The following is a 25,791-nucleotide window of genomic DNA, read 5'->3' on the forward strand; positions in this document are numbered from 1 at the left end:
TTTTGTTGTTCAATGTGTTTGTGTGTTATGTGTGAGGAGTATGGATATCACAAGTGGTACTTCCAGTTTGACAGCATTTCAGAAAAAGGAGGTATACTTTCAAAAATAATTATTTTCTAAGTATAACAATAATAAAAAACATATAAAAAAATTTTGGTAATAATAATAATAATATCAATATTGCTATTATAATAACTGTAAATTTCATACATATGTAAAACACATTTCAAATTCAAATATCAATTTATAATTATAGCCGAGCACTTGAATTTTATCTAAATTATAATAAAGTATAAAAACAGCTTTTATTATAAACAACTAATAATTAAACCAAATTTTATTCCATAAATATTATTTATTTTATTTTTAAAGTAATTTCAAATAATTTTAATTACAAAAAATATATATAAAAAATAAATTTCGCACACATCTGTCAGACATTTACCGGTAAATAAAAAAAACCCATAAAAAGGACTTCTTATATTAGATAATACGATATAAACATATATCTGACATCTCTTCGTGATCTGCTTTAGATGTCGACAACACAGAGTCTTTAATATCAACTTTTGAGACCCATTTAGACAAATCAATTGTCACCTTAAAAGTGTTCAACATTTATAAATTCAAATATATTTTATTTCATTGTTTAATTGTACAGACCTGAGACAAATGATTTAAACTATCTTCAAGAGTGGGAACAGTTATCAAATATGTGTCCGACTTTATATGATTATAGAGAAACATCCAACAGTCAGTTTGTTTGCTGTCATTTAAGAAAAACTCAAATACATTATTCATAACAATGATGTCAGCGCTTCTCACGATTTGTGGTAAACTACTGATATCATTGCATATAACCTAAAAAATATAAAAATAAAAGTAATATTTGGGTCAATATATTTTTAGGTAAATTTTAAACAATTACTGGTATTTATAATATTCTATGATTAACATAAATCTTATTATCATACAATAAGTTATCAATATAATATTATTGTACATAACTAAATTTTAAAAATAAACAAATTTTTTATATAAACAGAAAAAATAATATAATTAAAAAAACAATTCAATAGATACTAACATTAATGCGATCATTCATTTGGTATTTTTCAATAATTTTGTTTTGTATTAAACATAATTCTTCATTCATTTCCACACCAATTATATGTTTGCAATTTGTGTAGACATAAGCCTAATAAAGACGATAATTATTTAAAAAATAATTTCTTAAGATATCAATAAATATTGAATCGTGTATTAACCCCATAGAGTATTGATCCCAAACGCGACCCGATATCCAAAATGGTTTTATTAGAAAAATCTATATCTTTGAGTAAACCATTGTATATAAACTCAACTCTCTTTTTGGACGCTGAATGTGATATCAAATCTATTATAATTTAATGAAAAAAAAACTTCAACAATAAAATAAATAAATCATAATTTTTGGTGAAAACATTGCACTATCATATCATATGTGTCTCATGAGATTACATGTGGAGCTAAACAGGTCTCATAAATCATAACTTATAATAATTTATAATAATTTCATTTTTTATATTATTATTGAAACAGTKCCTCAAATTAGGTTACAAAGTATTGGATGGGCTTATATTGTCTGTTGATTTTTTGTTTCAGTAATGATCCGACACTTACTTAATGATTGTATATTACGTGAGAGACAATCGCAACAATAATATCGTTCAAGTAATCCCTCGTCAGTCATGTCTTCAATATCTAAGTCGTCGTACAGAAAGGCATCCAATGATATGGTATTCAAAGCATTGCAGTCACTGTTCTGTCGTTTTAAATGATTAATTGCTTTCAATGTTTCAATTTTTATCATTATTTCTATAATACATTCATTATTTATATATAAAGTTTAGCACAAAAAAACTTATAAAAATTTAAATTTTCGTATCAATAAAATACAAAATAATTTATAAAAATAATTAAAAAAAATCAAAATCAAAATTTTTATTATTATCATAAAACTTGTCTTAAATACTAATAATAAAATATAAATCAAATATTAATTCATTGTCTTAATCTTAAAATCAATTTTTTAAAATAATATTATAAAATACTGTATTAATTAAACATTTTAAACCAATATTGTATTGAAAAGTTATGATAACTACCTGTCCGAGAGTGGGAAAAGTCATTGGTTCGGATGGTATCACACCAGACATGGGAACCATTAGCTTAATATCATTAGCAATACGATTGAGTGTAACATAAGCTTCGGTAGGTCTGTCATCCAAACTATCTGTACTCAACACAAAACATTGCAATTATTTGTTAATATAGATAATTGTCAAACAATTTTCAAAACTTTTATTTTTGTTGTTTTTGTTGTCCACACCTGATGTCAGATAAGTTGATTGAATCCATTGATAAAAGTTTGGCAAATCATGTGATGACATACGAGACACCAACTCTTCAAATGCTTTCTGTGATTCACTTAAACTCATTGTCACATATAATGGGATCAATTGAGATGACAATAATTATTGTCGAAAAATAACAACACATGACATCACACTATGTTTATAATCAGTAGTACTGAATAAAAGACATTTGTTTTTAAACACGTGTTTGTCGTGACATCTCTTAGTGTTAGCATTTGATACCCTATTATATCTATCAATTTGTATAATTTATTGTCAAAAAAATGAGTTTTTATTAATAATTATTATTATTTGCTATTTATTATATAAATTGTATCGTATATATTATTAACTCAATTATATTGTAATAGTTAACAATTTTTTAAATAAATATTTATAATAAAAACTTGTTGGCATTAAATTATTGTAAATAATTAAGAGAGCAAATCAAGTTATTATATAAAATTTAGCTTTTAATAAATATCCGCAAACTATTCAAATTTAATTTTTAAAAATTTCAATATGGTTTTTTACTTGAAATAAAGTTAGCACCAGGAAAAATAAAGTTAAATAGTTTTCCTGAAATTAAAATTATATTAAATAACATTTTTTTCAATGATTATTATTATATTTCTAATATCAATAAAGTTTATTAATTTTTTTTTGTTGATAATTTTTTCTATTGATTCATATTACTCTAATATCAATGTTAAACAATCTGTATGTAAATATTTGTGTCACATATTTTTAATTAAATTTTATTTTACTAAAATACTGTATTTAAAATTAGTGTTAGTATAGTATTGAAGGTCAATAAACAGATTAAACAAAAGTGACTTTAAATATATATTTTATTGGACGCCTTTTCAATTTTATGCTTTTTTAATTTGCAAATATATATACTATAAATATATATATATATATATATATATATATATATATATATATATATATATATTATATATATATATATATATATATATATATATATTTATATTAAATTACAATATAATAAAATAATACTGTATATACTAATTGAATTGGTGAGTAATGCAAACGTTTATATATATCAATAAATAAATTTAAATATCAATGACAAGTTTTATTCTTTATAAGTATACTAGTATTGAATTTATTTTAAATAAATATCTATTAATAGTTAGACAGTAATATAAAATATTTCACAATAAAATAATATATAGTAATACAGTTATACTATTGTATATATATAATTAAATTAAATTTATAGCATTATAATTATATTATATTATTTAACAATAGTAAGTTTACTATTATTTATACAATATAAAACATGTGTAATGATATAACTAACTAACAAACAAACAAAATATTATTACTAACATTAATAATTACTGACAAAAATATTTAAACTTTTAAAGCATATTAAAAGTTTATATAGAAATTTTTTATTTTTTACAAACATTGTAATAAAAATTTTGGAAAAATACATAATAATGATACTGTCATTTAGTTTAATAATTGTAATTTTTATTAAATAACATATGAAAAAATATAAATTGAAACTTATATTCAGCTGGAATTGAGTCGAATTAAATTATAACGTTATATTGTAGCTAAACTTTTGTAAATATATATAAATTTTTATTATTAAACTAATAAGCAAAACAACAAAATTTTACTAATAAATTTACTTAACAAAAAAAAAGGTTTACAAAATGTATTTAATTTAAATTTATTTATTTTTAGAGTAAAAAAAATCTCAAAAGTGATTGATTTATGTAGACAACAGAATTATATTTTTTTGACAAAACAATATAATGACTATTAATTTAATATTATCATTGTTTGCAATCATAACGTTTTTTGATACAATATTTGCAATTACCGTATCATTAAATGGCAATGATTGGTATGCGACAAATCAAAATAAATGTATGCAATTTATTTTAGCTAATTTAAATGTAATGTAATTTTTATTAAATATTGTTGTATTTTGAATACATATTCAAGCGCTACGAGTTGTGGCCAAAGTTCCCGGTTCTGTATATACAGACCTCATGAGAAACAATGTACTCAAAGAAGATCCTTATTATGGAACCAATGACTTCAACTATAAATGGGTGGCATTTGATAATTGGACGTATGATAAGACATTTAATGGTAATTATTTTTATTGATTTATTCATCAATTAAAGTATTTACAACATATATCTTTATATTTGATTATATACTCAATAACAACAACAAAATGCTTATAATTTACTTTAAAAGTTGACGAAACAATAATTAATAAGAAAGGAGTATATCTTGTTTGCCATGGATTGGATACCGTCAGCAAAATATATATAAATCAAGTAATGATTGGCACAACCGATAATATGTTTGTCCGCTACAAGTTTGACATCAAAAGACACTTAAGATTAGGTCAAAACACAATTACCGTTTCGTTTGAATCGGCCCTCACGTACGCTAAAAGATTGCACGACCAACACGTGAGGGACCGTTATATAGTGCCTCCAGGTTTGACTCATTTTTATTACAGAACTAACATATTTTAGTTAAAAAATTGAAAATTAATTTATAATTATTTATTAGAGACGACACCATTTGCTCAAAGAGGTGATCTTCACGGCAATTATATTCGTAAAATGCAGTCTTCATTTAGCTGGGATTGGGTGACAAAAATAAATAAATTTGATATTTAAATTTGATACTAATTTCGTCTATAATTAATACATAATAGGGACCGTCATTTCCTACACAAGGCATTTGGAAAGACATAGTTATCGAGGCCTACGATTCAGCAATTATTAGAGATATCAAAGTGGATACCATTCCCATCAATAGTAATCGGTGGCACTTAAACATTACACTTCATTTAGAATCCATATATAATACATCTTTTGATGGTTTGGTTCAGATATTTCTTTACAATACAGAACTATTTAGAAGTCGAATATCATTTGTTGTGGTATCTGATGGTAGCGTAACACTGAGTCTCCCGGTGCCTATAAATGAGTCTATTGTTATACATGAATGGTACCCAAACGGAATGGGCTCTCAAATGCTCTACAATTTAAGAGCCATTGTAACGACTAATGAAGATATAGTTCATAAAGATATTAGAATTGGTTTTAGAAAAATCGAGTTAATTCAGGATCCGATTCAACCGCGAGGTTTGACATTTTATTTTAAAGTGAACGGTAAACCCATGTATGCCAAGGGTTCCAATTGGATACCGGCTCATGTATTCCCGGAACTATTAACTACAGAATATATTAGAAATTTATTACAATCAGTTCGCGAGGCAAACATGAATATGTTGAGAGTATGGGGCGGAGGTATCTATGAGGACAATGAATTTTATCAGATGGCAGATGAAATGGGAATATTTATTTGGCACGACTTCATGTTTGCCTGCGCTCTATACCCAGTGACTAACGATTTCTTAAATTCTGTTGCCATTGAAATTACACAACAGGTTCGCCGTTTACAACATCATCCGTCTATTGCTCTGTGGGCTGGTATGTCATACTGTATAAGTAATGTATATTTTGTATAATAATTATCTATCGATTTGTGATTAAGGAAATAACGAAAACGAAGCGGCATTAGCACAGTTCTGGTGGCCGGAGATATTGGTTAATGGCGTTAGTATTAAACATTTGTTTTGGATTATGATTTGTTTTTTTTAATTAAGTTACTAATTTGTACAGAAAATATACAAAAAAGATTATCTAACACTTTATGTAAACGTTATCCGAGAGATAGTTATACGAGAAGATAATTCAGGAATATATTTAACGTCGAGTCCATCAAATGGTTTGGAGACTATTAGAAATGGTTGGCTATCTAACAGCCCTCAGGACAATGCCTTCGGTGACGTCCACTTCTATTACTATCACTCCGATGCCTGGGATTGGACCAGATATCCAAACACTAGATTTTCTTCAGAATATGGCTTTCAATCGTTTCCATCAGTAAAGTCTTTGTCAAAAGTTGTCAACATATCGGACCTAAGATATCCGTTAAGTGATGCCATTAGTATAAGACAACATCACACTAATGGTAATAATGAGATATATTATTTGATTGAGAAAAATATGAAACTTCCGGTCGCCGGAGGAATAGACAGATTAGCCGATTATATATATTTATCACAAATTGCACAATCAATGAGTCTTAAGGCGGAAACCGAGTTTTATCGCCGTAATCGTAACATTAGTACATTTAATGGCGAGGGCTTTACTATGGGTGCACTGTATTGGCAGCTCAACGACATATGGCAGACACCGAGCTGGTCGTCCATCGAGTTTGGCGGCAAATGGAAAATGGCTCACTATTTTGTTAAGACAATGTTTGACAATCTATTAGTGGTTCCCTATGAAGATAAAGACGTATTAAAAGTAACACTAATTCGTGACGATTATTCAGGAGATATACCAATGAATTTAAAAATAAAAGTATTTAAGTGGTCATCACTGACTCCATTACTTGTCATAAACAATATAGTAATGTCGAGAAGTATGTCGGCTCTTATGATCTACGAAAACAAAACATCAGAAGTGTTGAGAGCAGCTAATTGTGTGGACAGAAATCAATGTGTCATTGAAGTGACTGTTGATAATCAACAAAACAATTGGCAAACAAATAATTTTCTGTTATTGAGTCCACTAAAAGATGCATTCGGTTTGAAAGATCCAAAAATTAGGATAATACAGGTGTCGGGTCCGCATAACTATACTCCCGATTATGTCTATGATATTGTTTTACATACAGAAAATATAGCACTATTTGTTTGGTTGGATTTTACTTTAGATTCAGATATATTGGGAGAATTTTCTGAAAATGGTTTTTTATTATCTAATGAGAAAAAATTTATCAGATTTTATTCAAAAAATCCTATAGAAGTGGATAAACTTAAATCACAATTAATTATTAAGACTTTGGCTAATGTCAAGACTCAGTAAATTTGTAAATTGCTGTAAAAACTTATTTTTATTTTTTATAAATTACAAAATGATTGACTATAAAAATATTAATATATATACAAAAATAAATAATATAAATAAATAAAGAATTGTTACATAACATAAAACCTAAATTACTTAAATAACTGAAAACATAAATTTGAATTTCAAACAAAAAATAAATTTAAAAATCTTGAAATCAAATAAATATATAATGAAAAGCTAACAAAAAAAATGACAGTAAATGTTGTAATATTTAGCTTTTGGTGTCAGTGGTGTCGAGATCCGACCTAACCGTTGTCGGCTCTTTACCTGATGATTGCTCAGTTGGTTGTGTGGATGGGTTTGTTTGTAAATTACTTTTTTTGATGAATCTTATAGGCATTCCTGGTTGTGTTCTTCTATTTTCTGGATATCTCCACTCTTTAACCCTATCCCTAAAACATGGTACGAAACAGTACGCCAAACATAGGATCAACACAATTATTATTATTATTATTATGACAATAATAATGATGATCCACCACAAGGATGAGCTCTTTTTCTCTTTTGGCTCTTTTGTAGTGCCATCATGTGGTCCACCAGTTTGACCGGTTGGTACTTTATCACTACTTTTCGTAGTAGACGTTGTTGTTGTTATTAGTTCCGGACAGTGAAACAACTTGTGAATTGAACCGCCAGTAACTTCACTAATATCTTTATACACTTGTTTGTTGTCGGCAATGACTTTCTTGATCTTGAATTCATTGCCTGAGAATTGAATGAATTTGAATTCAGATTTTCCTCCACTTTCAGTGTATTTGTCGGTCAACAGAGCGCTGGCGTTAACCGATTCATAGATAAAGCATTTGTCGTCTCCCTTCTGATGTTCCCATTCGAGCTCAGGCTTTGAATCGCCGTATGTTTTATTTTTAGCCTCAAAGACATGTAATTTAAACTCAGAGTTTGGCTCACCTTCTGATACCGGCTTTGCTGACAATTCTGGAGAATTAAAAAAATAAGATTTTATTATTATATTTATTTAATATTATTTTTATCCGATATTATACCTAAATAGAAGATTAGAAGTCGTGGCTGAGATGGCAGTTGTATAATGGCTTGGATTAGCTTCTCAAGTGATTCCTGTGGAAACTTTGCAAATAATGTCATCAAACCATACTTTTCTTTGTTTGGTTCGTGTTTATACAGATTTATGTTGATTTCATTTGGAGGACCAGTAAAAGACAAGTGATTTGCACTGTCATTGCCAGTACCGACGTTAGTGACAGGTATGAACTCCCAACCCTTTAACATATCAATGCCGTCTTGCTATATATATATATATTCATATAAATATCAATTAATTTACATTCAAATTCATTGATAATACATTTGCAGAGTTTATGCCAATAAGATTGCGATCATTTGTATTGAACTGTGGACCGCCCAACCAGAATAGGATATTCATTTTGGACAGTTGTGATATGACATCCGTTTGCCATACCGTTGACGCGTCGATCACATCACTAAACTTGGTTTCACCTCCCGATTCAAGAGGAGTTGTATCAAAGTCTTTAATGATATAAAACTTGATGTTTCCATCGTTGTTGTCTCCATTTGTTTGAATCGGCTTTTTTGTTATTTCAATAATCAGATCTTTCTTGTAATGAAATGCTTCAATCAATTGGTAGTTCTCTTTGATATCTTCGCAAAGTTGTTGTTCAGACGCCCGACTCATCAGAAAACACAGAAATAACAGATTAGTTATGACTAATGACTTACTAAACAATAAATTATTCATTTTTTAAAAATTTGTTTTAAATCAAGATATCACTGAAGTTTTTGTTATAAAACTTTAGATAAATTTATAATAAATTTGTCACAGATTTCACAAACAGAATATTTTTTTTGTCAGAAAAATCGATTTGAAATTCAATTAAATACTATAATTATTAAAATCGCGCTCTTATTGTAACAATTATGTAAATATATTAATTTCATCTTATCTTATACTATATATTAATTAAGTTTAGTTTGTGTGTCGGCAAACAATACTTTTGAATAATAATAATTAATATTAATTAATTTAACTAATAATAAGATATATATACAACATATTACAAACAGCATTACAACAAGTTAGTCAATGTTTAATATACTGTACATACAATTTGTATAACTCGTTGGTTTATATTTTTTAAAAATGTATTTTATTTTATAAATGTTTTTATTAATCTATGCAAACATTTGTTTGGTTAGATTTTACTTTAAATTCAGATATCAAGAGATTTTACTTTATATTAATTAATTATAAAAAATTTGTCAAATTTTATACAAAAAAAAATCATATAGAAGTGAATAAACTTAAATCACAATTACTGTAATTATTGAAACTAATATCAATATTTAAATAAAATTTGTAATTTGCTATAAAAATATGAATAAATAAACTTTAATTATTATACAATAAAAATTATAGAAATGTTTTATAAATTAAATATAATATAAATAAATAAGAATTGTTTTAAATAAAACTTAAAATAATTAAATAACTGAAAACATAAATTTGAATTACAAACACAAAATAAGAATTTAAAAATTCTAACATTAAATAAATATATAAATAAAAACAAAAAATGTTATAATTTTAGTTTTTGGTGTCATTGATGTCTCAGAGAATCTATTAGACAATCAGTGATCCGACTTAACCAAAGTGGGCTCTTCCTTACCAAATGATTGCTCAGTTGGTTCTATGACTGGATTTGTTTGTTCATCACTTTTTGTAATCTCTTTCATATGTATTTCTTCTTCTTTTATACTTTTATCTTTAGGATCTCTACTCTGTTTAACCCTATCTATAAAAAAGATATAATACACGAAACCCAAGATCAACACAACAATTAGTAATAAGATGACTGTAATAATAATGAACAACAACCACCACAAAATGTTCTTTGTCTTTTTTGGCTCTTTTGTAGTGCCATCATCTGGTCCACCACTTGGTGGTGGTGTTGCTGGTGTTGCTGGTGATGGTGGTGTTGATGGTGGTGTTGATGGTGGTGTTGATGGTGGTGTTGATGGTGGTGTTGATGGTGGTGTTGATGGTGGTGTTGATGGTGGTGTTGATGGTGGTGTTGATGACGGTGTTGATGGTGGTGTTGATGGTGGTGTTGATGGTGGTGTTGATGGTGGTGTTGATGGTGGTGTTGATGACGGTGTTGATGGTGGTGTTGATGTTGGTGGTGATGTTGGTGTTTTTGTTGTCAATTTTTGACAGTTAAACAACTTTTGARTTGAACCRCCAGTAACTTCATTGATATTTTTGTACATTTGTTTGTTGTCGACAATGGCTTTCTTGATCTTGAATTCATTGCCTAAGAATTGAATAAATTTGAATTCAGATTTTCCTCCACTTTCAGTGTATTTGTCGGTCAACAGAGCGCTGGCATTAACCGTCTCATAGATAAAGCATTTGTCGTCTCCTTCTTGATGTTCCCATTCGAGCTCATGCTGTGAATCGCCGTATGTTTTATTTTTAGCCTCAAAGACATGTAATTTAAACTCCGAATTTGATTCGCCTTTTGGTACCGGCTTTCTCGACATTTCTGTCAAATTAAAAAATACATTTTTAATTATATTTATTTATCCGATATTATACCTAAATAAAAGACTAGAAGTCTTGACGGAAAGTTTGTCTGAGATGGCAGTTGTATAATGGCTTGGATTAGCTTCTCAAGCGATTCCTGTGGAAACTTTGTAAACAATGTCATCAAACTATACTTTTCTTTGTTTGGTTCGTGTTTATACAGATTTATGTTGATTTCATTTGGAGGACCAGTAAAAGACAAGTGATTTGCACTGTCATTGCCAGTACCGAAGTTAGTGACAGGTATGAACTCCCAACCCTTCAACATATCAATGCCGTCTTGCTATATATATATATATTAATTATATAATAAATATCAATTAATTTACATTCAAATATAATTCAAATTCATTGACAATAATTAATAATACATTTGCAGAGTTTATGCCAATAAGATTGCGATCATTTGTATTGAACTGTGGACCGCCCAACCAGAATAGGATATTCATTTTGGACAGTTGTGATATGACATCCGTTTGCCATACCGTTGACGCGTCGATCACATCACTAAACTTGGTTTCACCTCCCGATTCAAGAGGAGTTGTATCAAAGTCTTTAATGATATAAAACTTGATGTTTCCATCGTTGTTGTCTCCATTTGTTTGAATCGGCTTTTTTGTTATTTCAATAATCAGATCTTTCTTGTAATGAAATGCTTCAATCAATTGGTAGTTCTCTTTGATATCTTCGCAAAGTTGTTGTTCAGACGCCCGACTCATCAGAAAACACAGAAATAACAGATTAGTTATGACTAATGACTTACTAAACAATAAATTATTCATTTTTTAAAAATTTGTTTTAAATCAAGATATCACTGAAGTTTTTGTTATAAAACTTTAGATAAATTTATAATAAGTTTATATACTTTAATGAAGATATCATTGAAGAGTTTTTTTTCTATAAAACTGTATACAAATTTAAGAATTTCATAAAAAGAATATTTTTTTAAAATTGAATTGAAATTCAATTAAATACTGTAAGTATTAGAATCACGAGGGTAACAATTATTAAAATTTAATTAATTTTATTATTTAATTAGCTAATTAATTAAATTGTTGATAATCATTTTAATGATTAACTAGTTATCCAATAATATTGTATCAAAAATATGCTAATAATTTTGAAGATATAAATACACATCCATTCTCTTTCTCTCTTTCTTTATATGTATTCACTAAATAATGTTTTTATGCGTAACGCTATAAGTAATATTCACTATACTTTTTTATTTAATTAATTTTAATAATTATTAGTAATATAATAGTAATTATTGTTATACTATAATTGGTGAACGAAAAACTTTTTAAAAAAATATATGTAGAGATTATTTGCTTCATAATTAATTGTTAACTGCCATTATAATAATTTTATATAAACTTTTTAATATTTGATAAATCAATGATAATTATTTATTTTTATAATGTTAATTATTAATTATATAACATTATGGTACAGTACAAATTACATTACTAGTTTTTTTTGTTGATATTATTAAATTTATTACATTTAAATAATTTGTTTACTATAATTTGTTATTTCTAAATTACATTTATAATTTTGTTTGAAATATGCTAAATATTTCTATTATGACCGACAATATGTATATTATATTTTTAAAATTTTCATGTATTAATTACAAAATCTTTAAAGTGTTAAATATTGTTTAACATTAAATAATTTTTTTAAATTTTCAAAATGTATTTTATTTTATAAATGTTTGTTTTAATATGCAAACAATTTACATGAAAACGATTTTGACAATATTGTAATATAAATATAATAATACTTACATTTTTACATATTTAATAAAGAAATTAAGTAAATATTAATGTTTCACTTAAATAAAATTAACAAAAATTTATGATAAATACTATCTATTAAACAAAAATCAATTGCTTTTTGGTTTATTTGATCGCGACTTTGGTCTTGAACTTCTTGACCTTGAATTTGTTGGTTTCGGCGTCGGATCTACTATTTTGGCCGCCACTTGAACACAGACCACACTCTGTCCCGTCGGATCAGTTAAACTGTACTTCACTTTTATGGATATCTTAATTATATATTTTTTAAAATTTATTAGTTTTAAATTAATTAATAACTTAATAAATAATATACCGGTGGGTAAAATGGTTTGACTTCAAAAGTAGCCTTAAATTGATAGCTCTTTCCTTTTTTCAGCGGACAATCTGGTACTATATTACCAGAACTGCAAGGATCAGCTCTTTGCTCTGGAAATGGCAGTTCTCTACCTCTGATGACACCCTTAATAACTTCCGATAATTTGTTTGTATTAAGAGCTATATAAAAATATAGGTCAAAATCATTATTTTAATAAATAATAATAAATACAATTATTTTTTGACTAAATTAACTTACGAGAGACAAAGTCTGCCTCAACGGTAACATTGGTTCCCAATTTGAGAACACAGGGATCACCACTACATGGTATGATACGGACGTCTTTAACATTGCCACCCCCTATCGTATTCATAAAATTAAAAATTATTTAATAAATTTATTAAATTTATTTTACATTACAGTAGTTGAATATTATAGATTTATTATAGATTAGTGGAATCTATAAAATTTTATTACTATTATTGGCTATATTTGTTTACCACAATTAATATTACTGTAGTATAAGTTAGATATACTGTACTATATATTATACAGTGTATAACTTGTGTGACATTAAAAACTAAAGTTATTATCATATTATTTAGATTAATCTATATATAAACATTTATTTTAGCTGACCGTCAATGACCAACTGACCTATTGCTTATAATAACTGAGCGCATAATTACAAAGAAACAACAATTGTAGATAATATAATAAAATGGTTAACTTTATTAATACCTTATCAATCAACTATCCTATATGTATAGTAAAACACATAATTGAGTACAAATACGAGGAAATTTGGTGCTGACCTCAAAAATATAATGTACATCAAACCCCGGGGACTACCGGTTATTAACTGAATAGTGTTATGACATTTCTTTAATATTTGTTAAATACTTTTTCATTTCTAAACCATATTTTTTAAAGTGAAAGTAAAAACAAACAAAATTTTTATATACATTCAAAATGCATACTTTTTTATTTGACTACTTTCACAATATTTTCAAAATTAAATAAACTATAGTGGCCTGCATTGTAGTGCAATATTAAATAAAAAACTTTAATATTTCATTGAAATCAATATATATATATATATATATTGAATATAAATCTCGGGTCCCTAACCTTAACTGCAACATACAATCAAAACCAATCCCATATCCCACACCTACTCTTTCCTTAAAATAACAGTTTCATTACCCATTGTTGTCTCAACTTAACCCATAGATTTAATGGTTGACTATAAGAGGTTCAAGGACATGGGTTGGTTAGTTTTGGGTAAAGGATCATAACATGATTTAGTGATGGGGTTTGGGGTCTATATTAATAAGGATCATATTGAAGGGTCAACATCTTTGCATATAAAAAAGTTAAGAGTCTAATATTATACTCATTATTATTTGTATAATAAAGCTTATAATTATATACTTATAAAAAACTAGTACACAATATACTATATAATATAAAATTTTGTATAAATTAAAATCAAAATGTTATTATAAGTAGTTTTTGGGTATAATTTTGGTTAATGAATAATATTTATTTTAATGAAACAAATTATTATAAATACCACAATCAGTAAAGTTGGCCGACTGTCCATTTGTATAGTTTGTGGTAATTGTAATAATCAATGCGATTAAAAGTGTCCACATTTTTGTTGATATTATTATAATTAAAAAATAATAACAAAAAAAGTTCACAAAACAGAAAAAATTGATTTTTAGAGATAGAGTAGTAAAATGTTTTGAAGACTTTGAAAGAGTGGATGAAAATGAAAGTGAGATTTGAACCAAAAGTCCTCAAAAATTAGGTTGTCTTCAGTCTTATAAAACACACCACAAAAGTAATACATATTTTTGAAGGCGGGGTTTGCATTCACTTTGAGAGATGAGTGAACAGTTAGCTTATGTTTGAGGCATATCTCAAACCATTAAATTTTCAATTTATATATAAGTCGACAAATCTTTTTAAAAATTAACACATTTTTAAATAATTTATATACGCTTTGATAGATATATAAATATATATATACAAAACAACGTTATATATTTAATATAATATACTTATTTTAAATTAAAATTAAATTATGTTTTTTCAACAATAATTTTAAAATATCTTCAATTGAAAGTAAATATTATAGTTATTATACAATAATAATTAAAAGGTTATATCCAATGATTAAGTGTTTGTTGTGTGTGTGTGTGTGTCCTATAAGTCTATTAAACAATACCATAGATGCTGTAGTTGTCATTATTGTGATTATTATTATTGTGTTTGTATTGTGGATGTGATTCTTGCATAATCCTCATCCTTGGGCCCAAAGGAATGCCTAATTTTTGTAACCTTTCTTCACTCAAATACGGCAATTCAGTTATGCCTAACCAATTGAATGACAATATAAATTATATATATTTAATAATTAATTAAAATCTCACTCAAAAAAATAATAATTTATATAAAATGATTAGTCGATTGTAGTTAAAAGCAAAGTATTATTACTGTTAATATAATTACCTATTTTCTCTGATTCAAAATTTCGGGCGTATTTCTAAATAATAAAATAAATAGAAGAAAAATAAGAAAATAAAAACCATTTTCAAATAAAAAAGCAACAAATAAATTATTAGAAACATTTTGAAAATAAATGCAAATATGTAATTGATATCAAAATGAGATATTAATAATTGGGAAACAAGTTTGTTGTGTACCTCATAGCCTAATTTCTTGAGGAATTGCCTCAACAATGGGGGCTCGTCTCCAAAAAATCTGTTTTAACAATAATTACAAATCATTTTTAAGCATTTATTTTAAAATATAATTTGAATAAATTTTATATTTTAATCGATTGTAATACTATATAATTAGTAAGTTTATTATTTTCTATACATATACTATTAGTGTGAATACTATTTTCTATAAATGTTAATAAAAATTGTTAAACGTGTGTCCACTTGACCCCCACTTATTGGCCTAAAATTCCAATTTTTTCAATAAACAATTACATACTTTTTCAATTTTTCTACTTTATTAGGATTAATGATATGATGATTAGTCAATTGGTTAGTCAATCGACGCCCATTTGCGGAAATATAACCATTGCTTTGATGATAGGACTGCTGTTTATTAGTCATACTAAAGCCACCGGTGCTTATGTTTTGTTTAATTGCTAGCATTTGTTCCCTAATTAAGTGCATCTCTTGTCTGAAATTCTCCATTTCTTCAGATATCGAGTGATTGTATCGCATTTCTGTAGATAATTGAGCCACACTTCGGGCTAATGTTATTACATGAGTCTCAAGACGTTTCAGTCGACGAGATGAGTGACTTAACAAATAAATCAATCAAAAATATAATTAAAAATTTAAATTATTAATTAATACATACGATTCATCGGGTTTAGACTTTCGGACGTCATATCTATATCTTCTATAATACATATCTCTGGCGCCTCTACTCGTGACAGAACTGCGACCCGATATTATCGATGAAGTGCTCCGACAAACCTTTCTTCGAGTTCTTTGTGTGCCATCAATCCTAGCCTTTGGACCCATCATTCCCAGAATCTGCTCAACAAAAATAATTTACAAATATTTATAATTTTGTAAATATATATATATATATATATATATATATATATATATACTGTACACTTATATATTGTATACTGTGTACAGTATATTATATATTTTTATCATTTTAAATTGATATTTAAAAAGATGAAATTATCTGTAAAAGTAATAATAAAAAATAATAATTGTATAAACCGTGTGATTCAACGGTTTTGCCTCAACTGACATCAAATTCAATTAAATATCTTTTAATAATATTTACAATATTTATTCATTGATGTGTAACAATAATTATTGTAATATATCAATGTGTGATTGCCATTTGGTAATGATTTATAAAAAATCAAATTTAAAAACAACACAACACTACCACAATATTGTCACGACATTATATAATACATTAGATGTCAATAACATGAAACAAGTGTCACAAAACAAGTATATAATTATTTTTTAAAAAAGTCTCATCCCTTTACTTTAACCTCAAACTAATTATAATTATTTAATTACTTTCAATAAGCCATTTAATACAATAATACTTCATTATTAAATTTAAGTGATAAAATAAAAATTATAAAATCTCATTATTAAAGTTTAAGTTTAAAAATAATAGTCTAAACGTGTAATTATTTTAATTATTGTAATTAATATTTAATTATTATTATATATTTAGGAAATGTGGTAAATAAAAATACAAAAAATTGGGCTAACATTTTTTTAATACTACAGGTAGTCTGTGTTGTTATCATAATAATGTATTCAAGATTTAAACTGCTATTTGCTGTCTATCATTGTATTAGATTTGTTACAATGAAAGGCAAAAAATATTTTGATTCATAAATCCTTTGTAATATACAATATATTCATATTAGGAATTTAATATCAAATTCAATCATTCACTATATTATAATTTTTATTTTAGCATTTGAATAAAATTATTTATATTAAAAAAACAGTGAAATGGACAGTATGTCTGTGATTATGGATGAGCTAACCTCTGAATACATATTTTCCAGTCCTTGTAGTTGTTTGCGAATAGAGTAGACGTCTTGTTGTTCATATAGACTGGTATTAGCCGTGTATTCACTGCTCAGATCGTCGGCATAAGTGCTGTCCCGCGCAGTAGTGGTCGACAGGATATCACAATCGACTAAATTTCTGAACCGATCTTTATTTTTATCAATTGAATGATTGAATCGATGTTTGGCTCCTCTATTGGCTAAACCATAATGTGATCGATCATTACTCCTACGTTTAGCACTGGTATTAGGCATTTGCATAGTCTTTGTTATGGATGAGGAACGTTGTGCCGGATATTTGTTTTTATCGTTCATTAGATTTGGTTTATTACTGTTTGTTATTTGTTTATCAATTACTGAACACTTTTGCTTGTTTTTATTGGTCTCATATGTTTTGCAACCGGTATTTTTCATAGCATTTCCACTCTTAGAACAGTCAGCTTTGGCTTCATAATAGTCCGCATACTTAGATGTCGTTCCTTTTTGTGGCTGATGTGACACTTGTGATGGTGTATTTGATGTCCAACTATCACTTTCATTAACAATCGATAGTCTAGTCTTAAATCCGCGACTCAAGTCGTCGACATCGACTTCAATGGATTGTACAGAATGGTTGTCCTCAAGAATTCGTTGCAATTCTTTCTGCATTTTCTCAATCTTTTCATTACTAGTCATACTGTCAGTCGATTGCGTCTGATTTAGACTGTCCTCAACCCAAGCATTGGCCTTAACAGCCGACACACTTTGGTCTGAGTCTAAACTTGTCAAATCTAGAGGACTTGTACCGCAGGGACTATCGTTTTTGTTAGCATTATCTGTGTGTCGACTTCTTACAGTTCCGCGACCAGAATCGGACGATGACTTGTAATTATGATCTGGAGATGTCATACTATCAGTAATTCTTTGGTCACTAATTTGTACTAAATATCCATTGTTTTGTATATCTTGATAAGCACTGGTAGTTATTGCTGTGTTCACATTCAACACATCCTCTGCGGGCACATCTGATCTAACAGTAAGCAAAGTGTTTCTGTTTATATCACATTCAAGATCACTGACAACTACAACATGTCTATCACTGACAGCACCTGTTATATCACATTCATTATTTGTTTGTTGTTTATCATCTAAAACTCTGGAAGAAAAATGTGAAGAAGAAGAAGATGGAGAACAAGTAGACAGTTGTGTTGGATCTGATCCATTAAATGATTGATTATTTGTATTTGTTGTACTCGTATATGAATTATGACATATCGTGTCTTTATGAATCACTTTATCAAATAAATCACTTTTCATATTATGTGATAATTTGGGAGAAGTGTCCAAAAGGGATGGTTTGGTCATAGCTGAGGCCATTTGTGATGTAAGGGTTTGATTGATTGGACACTTAGTCTGACTGAACCATTTGCTGCAGACGTCTCTGATGTGAAACGAGTCGTTTTCGTCGTCAAAAGTGTTGTAGTTATCCATCAATGAATTATCCACTTGTGATGAAACGTTTGGATACACAACAGTTTGTGAGCTGTATGTGCTGTTAGCCATGGGTTCAGTGGTATCTGTGTTTTGATTCACAGACAAAGTTTCATTAGTATCGCTTTGGCTAAAGCTTTGGTTAGTATTTCTTTGGTTTGTTTTTGTTTTGGATGAGTCTTTTGCAGGTAAGAGCATAGCGCGTATCCTCTGATGAAGACCACCCAGACCTCCCTCAGCACTGCGACTATTGTGAGGCTTACTGTTGCCAGCAGTAGACGTCTGTCCCTCCAAATGGCTTAGAGAGATCTGCCTTCGCAGTGGAGCTGATGTGAGAACGGGTGTCGAAGCACTGGTATTAGAGCTATTAGTTTGGCCTAATGTCGAGTCAGGATATGTGTGGGAATGAAATGATGATCCTATCAGTCAATCAAAACAATTGTAAATTCAATTCTCAGACAAACAATTATGTTATGAATGCATACTATTATTATTTTCTGGTCTGCACTGTAAAGGCGACAATAGTTTCGGTATATTTGAAACTGACTTAATTGACTGACAGCTCGACTTGTTTTGCAAATTAGTCGTCATATTCACACCCGTTTGATCTGATCTTTGATTGAGAGCACTCGTCGATCCATACATACGATCAACCGATAGACCACTTCCTATCGTCGACGATGTCATACCATTCATCATATGACAGTTTTGATGGATTAAACCCTAAATTTTTGTTCAAAAATAGTTAAATTCACATAATTAAAAAAATTAAAATATAATATTTTTATATTATTAGTATTGTCTTAAGTAAAAGTGTTTTATAATTGAATTTCTAGGAAATAAAATAAAAATTAGTTTGAATACCAAGAATTGATAAAAATGTTATTAAATGTAATATATTATCAAAGATCCTACATAATGATCAATAAGCTTTACTATAAATACATATAAAACTAATTACACGAAACAAACCAACACGACGGCACCTATAAATTATAATATAATATTCCCTTTAAATAAATAGATCTTAAATATTTGTTAAACTTAAAGCTTATTTATATATTATATATTTTTTTGTTATCACACATAATATGAATTCAATGGAAATAGATGTTAAAAATCACAGACATATCTACCGGTTAAAAGCTGCGGGCGTTTCACGATTACTACATATATAGCGAAAAGCATAGATCCGTTTACCGGCCTCTCTCTCGATGGTTACAATAGCTGAGCAATTACTGTATTTAATATTATAGTGCATTGAAAATACCTTCAAATACATTGCAGATACTGTACACACACTGTGTATACCTGTTATGATATATATGTTGCACATTGGCTTTAAACTGAAAATTATGATTGTCTGCATCACGTTATAATGTAAATCATAATTTGTATGCTCTTTGTTAATATATTATAGATAATGTATATTATAGCCCTTAATATTTCAAATGTTTAAATATATCTATGATATATATAAATATAACATTTTCGCAAAATTTTCCAATTTTTTTGTGTCCAATAGGAAATTGCTCTCAATTTTCAAATAGAAAACCGAAGTATATATTTTATGTCAATAAATAAATACAATAGAAATGTTTGGATAACATAATACAAATAAAACTAATATTTTATATGATTAGTAGTTTTGCATATACTGTATATTTATATGCTATATAACATGTAATGTTAATATATATATAATTTTGTTATTCTAAAATATACAGTATATCAAAATAACAATTTTTAAATAACTTTATTTATTTTTTCGAAAGTTCAAGTAATTCAAGTTTTATACGGAATATATTAATATATTTAGTTTTATTATTATTATTTTAGTTTTATAAGGACATTATGAATGATTTTTTGCTATACTTTAACACATCATTTATAAAATTACAAAAAATTGTATTAATGAATTGATATTATAAGCATCAAAAAACTATTAATGTTAATGTAAGTTAAGGCTTAATTTTTTTTTAATTAAACGAATTTTGAGTTTATTTAAAGCTATTAATCATTTCTTGTCTAAAGTAATTAATTATAAATTATAAAAATACAAAATAAATTTCGAGTTAATATTTTTATGTTATTTTTATATAATAGTAAGTTTTATTTCATTCAAAGTATCTATAATATACAATGTTTTAACTTGTAAGTGATTTATAAAATATATACTTATTAATTATAAATATATATATATATATACAGTATATATTAAAATTTTATGACAAATTTAGCACTAGTAAATAAAGTATACCAATCAAGTACTTAATAATTTATATTGATTTAAAATTATTACACTTGTATTTTCGCCAAAAATATAAATTGTATATTTAATAAATAAATAATTTAAGCATAATTTTATATATAGTATTTATTAATTCTGATTCCTAATTTATCAAACTATATTTTTTAGTTTTTAATATACTATAAATATAAATAATATTTTATTTATTATACTTGAATCAGTTTTAAATTTCAAATTATTAATAATTGATAATAAAAATCAATTTTTAGTATTAAGAATTTATAAATGTTTTGAAAAAGTAATATAAAGGCAATAAAATTTCATTTAATATGAAATATATAAACCATTACCTCATTGTGATTACAAGTGCAGAAACCGCCCGTCCGTCGCAATCGCTTTTCAAATGATAAAAACATTACTTTTTAGTCGGTTTTTACTTTTAAACATCTAAACAGTCATCAACTTATATAAACATGTTTATAGAAAATTTGATAATAATTTCCATATTATAAACCCCAATGCGTTCAATCAATTTCGGTGCCGACATATCAGTCAAAATTATTTTGAAGTCAATTACAATAACACACACATTGAGAGAGAGTACTAGTATTCCCACCAAAAAAAAATGAGTGGAAATATATTATTTAGATACAATGCTTATAATAATAGACTCGCAAATAGACTGACGGAGAGGATAGTTATGTAGGAGTGAATCACTTGAGTGGAGAAAGTAGTTAATTGACGGCCAACTCTATGACCGCCCATTATATTCATAAACAATATTTGTTCAGTTAGTGAAACATTGGTTTTTCGGTTTTATTGCTTGATTTCAATCATTTTTATTTTGATGGATAAAAGTAATATATATTTTAATATTTATTTATTAATCACAATAATATCAAATTATAATTGAATACAAAATTAGCGGTAAATAATATACTGTGCATTATATAACATAAGATATATATATAGTTATTCATTCATAATATGAGTGATTACTTTATCTATCTCTCTGTTATTAATGTTTTAAAAAACTTAACAAATGTTTTATTTTAAGTTAAATTATAAACATTTTGAGTTACAATACAATAGCCCTTGAAAATTGACTTTTGATGGGAAATATCGCAATAAAACATTGAGAGAGAGTCTGCAAAAAGATCACTCACTTTAAGGGCTAAACAACACTACAATGAATCTCAATAATAATAATGATAGTTATATAGCGCACACCCCATATCTCCCTTCCCCATCACCCATACATAATAAGGCTATATATATATTACTTATATAAGATGCTGGCATTGCACTGCCCGCTGCACCTGTAGCTACAATAACTATTTGTACATTATTATAAGAGATCCAATGTGATGATACATTTGCAATAATATAACAAACATAACACAGACTGCGCTTTACTGGTCAGACCTCTTCAATGTATTAAATTGTACTGTATTTTACATTACATTACTTTAACTTAACTTTTAAAAAAGTATTAAATACAAAAAAAAAGTTTAGTAAAAATGTTTTTGAGATAATGTTATTGTTTTAAGTAATTTACTACTAAAGGGATGAACTTACAAACCATTGAGAGTGAGTGAGTGAGTGAGTGAGTGGGTGAGTGAGTGAGTGAGTGAGTGAGTGAGTGAGTGAGTGAGTGAGTGAGTGAGTGAGTGAGTGAGTGAGAGAGAGAGAGAGAGAGAGAGAGAGAGAGAGAGAGAGAGAGAGATGAGAACCTGAGTGTTACCACTCCTTACCTGAGGGTTGTGTTTATTGTTGATATTCTTGGTTTGCATGACCTGTGGGTCAGCCAAGAGTCACGAAAAGACAGTTTTTACTCACTATTTTGCTTATCAGTCGCTGTATTGATGGCAAACACTATCAACAAAATTTCGGCACTTTTTTGTTTGTCGATATAATTGTAGAAAAACAGAAATTAGTCGGTTATTGAAACTCACGTTTACTTCAATACAGGTATTATTTTTGTCATTTTTCAGATTTATTTATTTAACAAATATCTAAAAATAAAAAAAATAAATTAAACTATTTATTAATTTCTTTTTAATTTATATATTATAATTATTAAGTAAAGTTTAATATAAATCTTAATTACTTTAAAATAATTTAATTTTTATATTACAATAGAAAGTGTATTAACATCAATGTCATTATAAAATAAAATTTAATGTTATTAAATACAATATTAACATGTTATTAGAGTATGAAAAATATAATACTAATAATACATTACTAATAAATCATTAATTGAAATCAGATTTTATGGTTAAAGATAAGATGAGGTTTGAGAGAAAAATAATAATTTTTAACTATAGTAATGCACATTAATATTACTAAATAATAATAATAATAATTTAATATTTAAGCGGTAAAAGTATTGCACGAAAAATAAGTTTGTTTAAAAAACTGTTTTTATAATAATCATAATTAATAATTTAAAGTGAGGGCGGCTTTTGTAAGGGGAGACTATTTAGGCATCCATTGGATGTAATGTATTAATAAAAAAATATTATTAGTATTGAAGAGTCTATTGAATGATCGCTTGCGGCTTATTATGTATTTTACACGTTTAGCTTATATATTGTATTAAATTTGGTTTGATCTGAATATAAGCACTTTGTTATAATCATTTAGTTGAATATTGTTTTGTAAATTTATTGGCATTTATTTGATACTATGAAGGACACACACAATCTGATTATTTGAAACTATGTTATTATTATTTATAAAATATACTATATTTTAGAAAAAATCACAATTTTAATTATATCGTCAAATAAAAGTCAAGATAAATATTACACGCATTGCTATTCAATTAAAACAATTTTACTGATTTTCATGTCATTACTATTGTTGTGTCCGCTATTCATAAGTTTTATGCAAAATTTGGGTTTAATTTATGTCTATAAAGTCGTGTCATAAAGTTTTTTATTATTATTAACAGTATAAATACATTGCAATAAAATCGTGATGAGTTACACAAAATTGTTTTTTTAATTGCAAAATCAAAATAAATTAAGAATCTTTAAATACAAAACATAAAATTGGGTTTTAAAAAAATCATTAAAAACATTTGTCGCTAAATTATTTCTTAAATATAACAGTTAACCTCAAATATAGTTGAACTCATATTATAAGTAAAAGTAATTGAAAGTTAATGTCTAATAAAAGTCAAAATTTTTATTATCTATTTAATATCAAATATTGTAAATTAACTTGGTCCAAATTGTTTATTTAAATTGTTTTGTCTAATTCATTAATAACAAAAATAAATAATTTTTGTTTATTTGATCTAATCTTACATTATTGCAATTTTATTAGCAAATCTCAATAAATCAATTTTATTTAATGATAAAAATATTCAAATAATGAGATTATAATAATTGTAATATACTTTATTAAATTGCACGACTTGAATGACTAGTTTGAAACGTTTTAAATAAAATTATTTTCTACAAAATGAGTTTGAATTATATGATTAGTTATGTATTATATATATGTTATTCTGAGATTATATTTTTAAAAATTATAACATTTATAAATAATGTAATAGACTATAAAAATTAGTATCGATAATACGGTATTTAAAATTTAATGATATTATTATTACTTCAGACCTTAATATTTTGTTTAATAAAATTTATGAAATTATTTCGTGAATTTCTAAACAAAAGCCTCTCCATCTGTGTTCATAAATTCACACAATTTTCTAACTGTAAAATTGCCGATATTTATGATTATTACCATTGATTTTTTATTACTTAATTTTATATTATAAATTTTAATTTTTATAAACAATTTACTTTAATTATGAACCATAAATTTTCCAATATTTAAATCATGATATCATGATTTTTTTTCATTTAATTGTTTCTAAAATTTAATTATTTTTTCCAGAAACTTGTATTCTCGTTTATATAACCTATATCAAATCGATATGCAATTAAAATGCTAATGATAAATATCAAATTTTTATACAAATGTAATAATCAATAATTAAGTAATATTTGTTTTATAAACATCGACACAAATATGATAATAGTTATAATTATTTATTTTAGTTTCATATTAATCTTAATTCAATGCAATTGTTTTTAATGATTTCTGTACTAAATCTATATTTTTAATCAGAAAAAAACTTATTTAAAATTGATTTTCAAATTTTACTTAATTTTGTTATTTTTACGATTTTATCGCTTTTATCGCTTTAATTATCAAATATAAAAAACATTTAAATATAATATAAATATAAAATTATAAAATACCAAACTATAAAAATAACGATAAATATTATAAACAATACACTTTATCCAATTTATAGTTACCAAAATGTATTAAACATAGATAACGCGTTTAACACAAATTAGTTT

The 25,791-nt window shown here is 26.5% G+C and overlaps 6 protein-coding genes across 6 annotated transcripts; 1 reads left to right on the forward strand and 5 right to left on the reverse strand.

Annotated features, from left to right (window-relative positions):
* Nucleotides 1-368: 368 nt before the first annotated feature.
* On the reverse strand, nucleotides 369-2,641 carry LOC128952969 (uncharacterized). The gene is made up of 7 exons (XM_054298449.1): nucleotides 2,372-2,641; nucleotides 2,148-2,275; nucleotides 1,663-1,804; nucleotides 1,269-1,396; nucleotides 1,088-1,198; nucleotides 664-861; nucleotides 369-600 (listed from the first exon to the last, which is right to left on the reverse strand). The coding sequence occupies exons 1-7, from the start codon at nucleotides 2,478-2,480 to the stop codon at nucleotides 484-486; spliced, it is 933 nt and encodes a 310-aa protein (XP_054154424.1). The 5' UTR covers nucleotides 2,481-2,641; the 3' UTR covers nucleotides 369-483.
* A 1,492-nt stretch (nucleotides 2,642-4,133) lies between these two features.
* LOC128966281 (beta-mannosidase-like) lies at nucleotides 4,134-7,348 on the forward strand. Its single transcript, XM_054313129.1, has 7 exons — nucleotides 4,134-4,310; nucleotides 4,389-4,538; nucleotides 4,650-4,898; nucleotides 4,974-5,053; nucleotides 5,122-5,902; nucleotides 5,967-6,028; nucleotides 6,095-7,348. Exons 1-7 carry the CDS (start codon nucleotides 4,196-4,198, stop codon nucleotides 7,346-7,348), a joined length of 2,691 nt encoding a protein of 896 aa, XP_054169104.1. The 5' UTR covers nucleotides 4,134-4,195.
* Nucleotides 7,349-7,589: 241 nt separating this feature from the next.
* On the reverse strand, nucleotides 7,590-9,234 carry LOC128952960 (uncharacterized). The gene is made up of 3 exons (XM_054298439.1): nucleotides 8,718-9,234; nucleotides 8,398-8,656; nucleotides 7,590-8,329 (listed from the first exon to the last, which is right to left on the reverse strand). Exons 1-3 carry the CDS (start codon nucleotides 9,126-9,128, stop codon nucleotides 7,605-7,607), a joined length of 1,395 nt encoding a protein of 464 aa, XP_054154414.1. The 5' UTR covers nucleotides 9,129-9,234; the 3' UTR covers nucleotides 7,590-7,604.
* Nucleotides 9,235-10,018: 784 nt separating this feature from the next.
* Nucleotides 10,019-11,862, reverse strand: LOC128966282 (uncharacterized). Its single transcript, XM_054313130.1, has 4 exons — nucleotides 11,839-11,862; nucleotides 11,345-11,735; nucleotides 10,986-11,256; nucleotides 10,019-10,932 (listed from the first exon to the last, which is right to left on the reverse strand). The coding sequence occupies exons 1-4, from the start codon at nucleotides 11,853-11,855 to the stop codon at nucleotides 10,019-10,021; spliced, it is 1,593 nt and encodes a 530-aa protein (XP_054169105.1). The 5' UTR covers nucleotides 11,856-11,862.
* A 999-nt stretch (nucleotides 11,863-12,861) lies between these two features.
* LOC128966283 (NPC intracellular cholesterol transporter 2 homolog a-like) lies at nucleotides 12,862-14,749 on the reverse strand. Its single transcript, XM_054313131.1, has 4 exons — nucleotides 14,668-14,749; nucleotides 13,350-13,451; nucleotides 13,089-13,270; nucleotides 12,862-13,023 (listed from the first exon to the last, which is right to left on the reverse strand). Exons 1-4 carry the CDS (start codon nucleotides 14,747-14,749, stop codon nucleotides 12,862-12,864), a joined length of 528 nt encoding a protein of 175 aa, XP_054169106.1.
* A 567-nt stretch (nucleotides 14,750-15,316) lies between these two features.
* LOC128966284 (dentin sialophosphoprotein-like) lies at nucleotides 15,317-21,852 on the reverse strand. The gene is made up of 8 exons (XM_054313132.1): nucleotides 21,757-21,852; nucleotides 19,641-19,878; nucleotides 17,662-19,574; nucleotides 16,482-16,660; nucleotides 16,104-16,421; nucleotides 15,806-15,863; nucleotides 15,612-15,645; nucleotides 15,317-15,474 (listed from the first exon to the last, which is right to left on the reverse strand). The coding sequence occupies exons 1-8, from the start codon at nucleotides 21,820-21,822 to the stop codon at nucleotides 15,317-15,319; spliced, it is 2,964 nt and encodes a 987-aa protein (XP_054169107.1). The 5' UTR covers nucleotides 21,823-21,852.
* Nucleotides 21,853-25,791: the final 3,939 nt, after the last annotated feature.

The sequence above is a fragment of the Oppia nitens genome, unplaced genomic scaffold (assembly GCF_028296485.1).
Source record: "Oppia nitens isolate AA-2021 unplaced genomic scaffold, nextdenovo-longstitch-racon4-pilon3 scaffold1_pilon_pilon_pilon, whole genome shotgun sequence".
In the NCBI taxonomy this organism is placed as follows: Eukaryota; Metazoa; Arthropoda; class Arachnida; order Sarcoptiformes; family Oppiidae; genus Oppia; species Oppia nitens.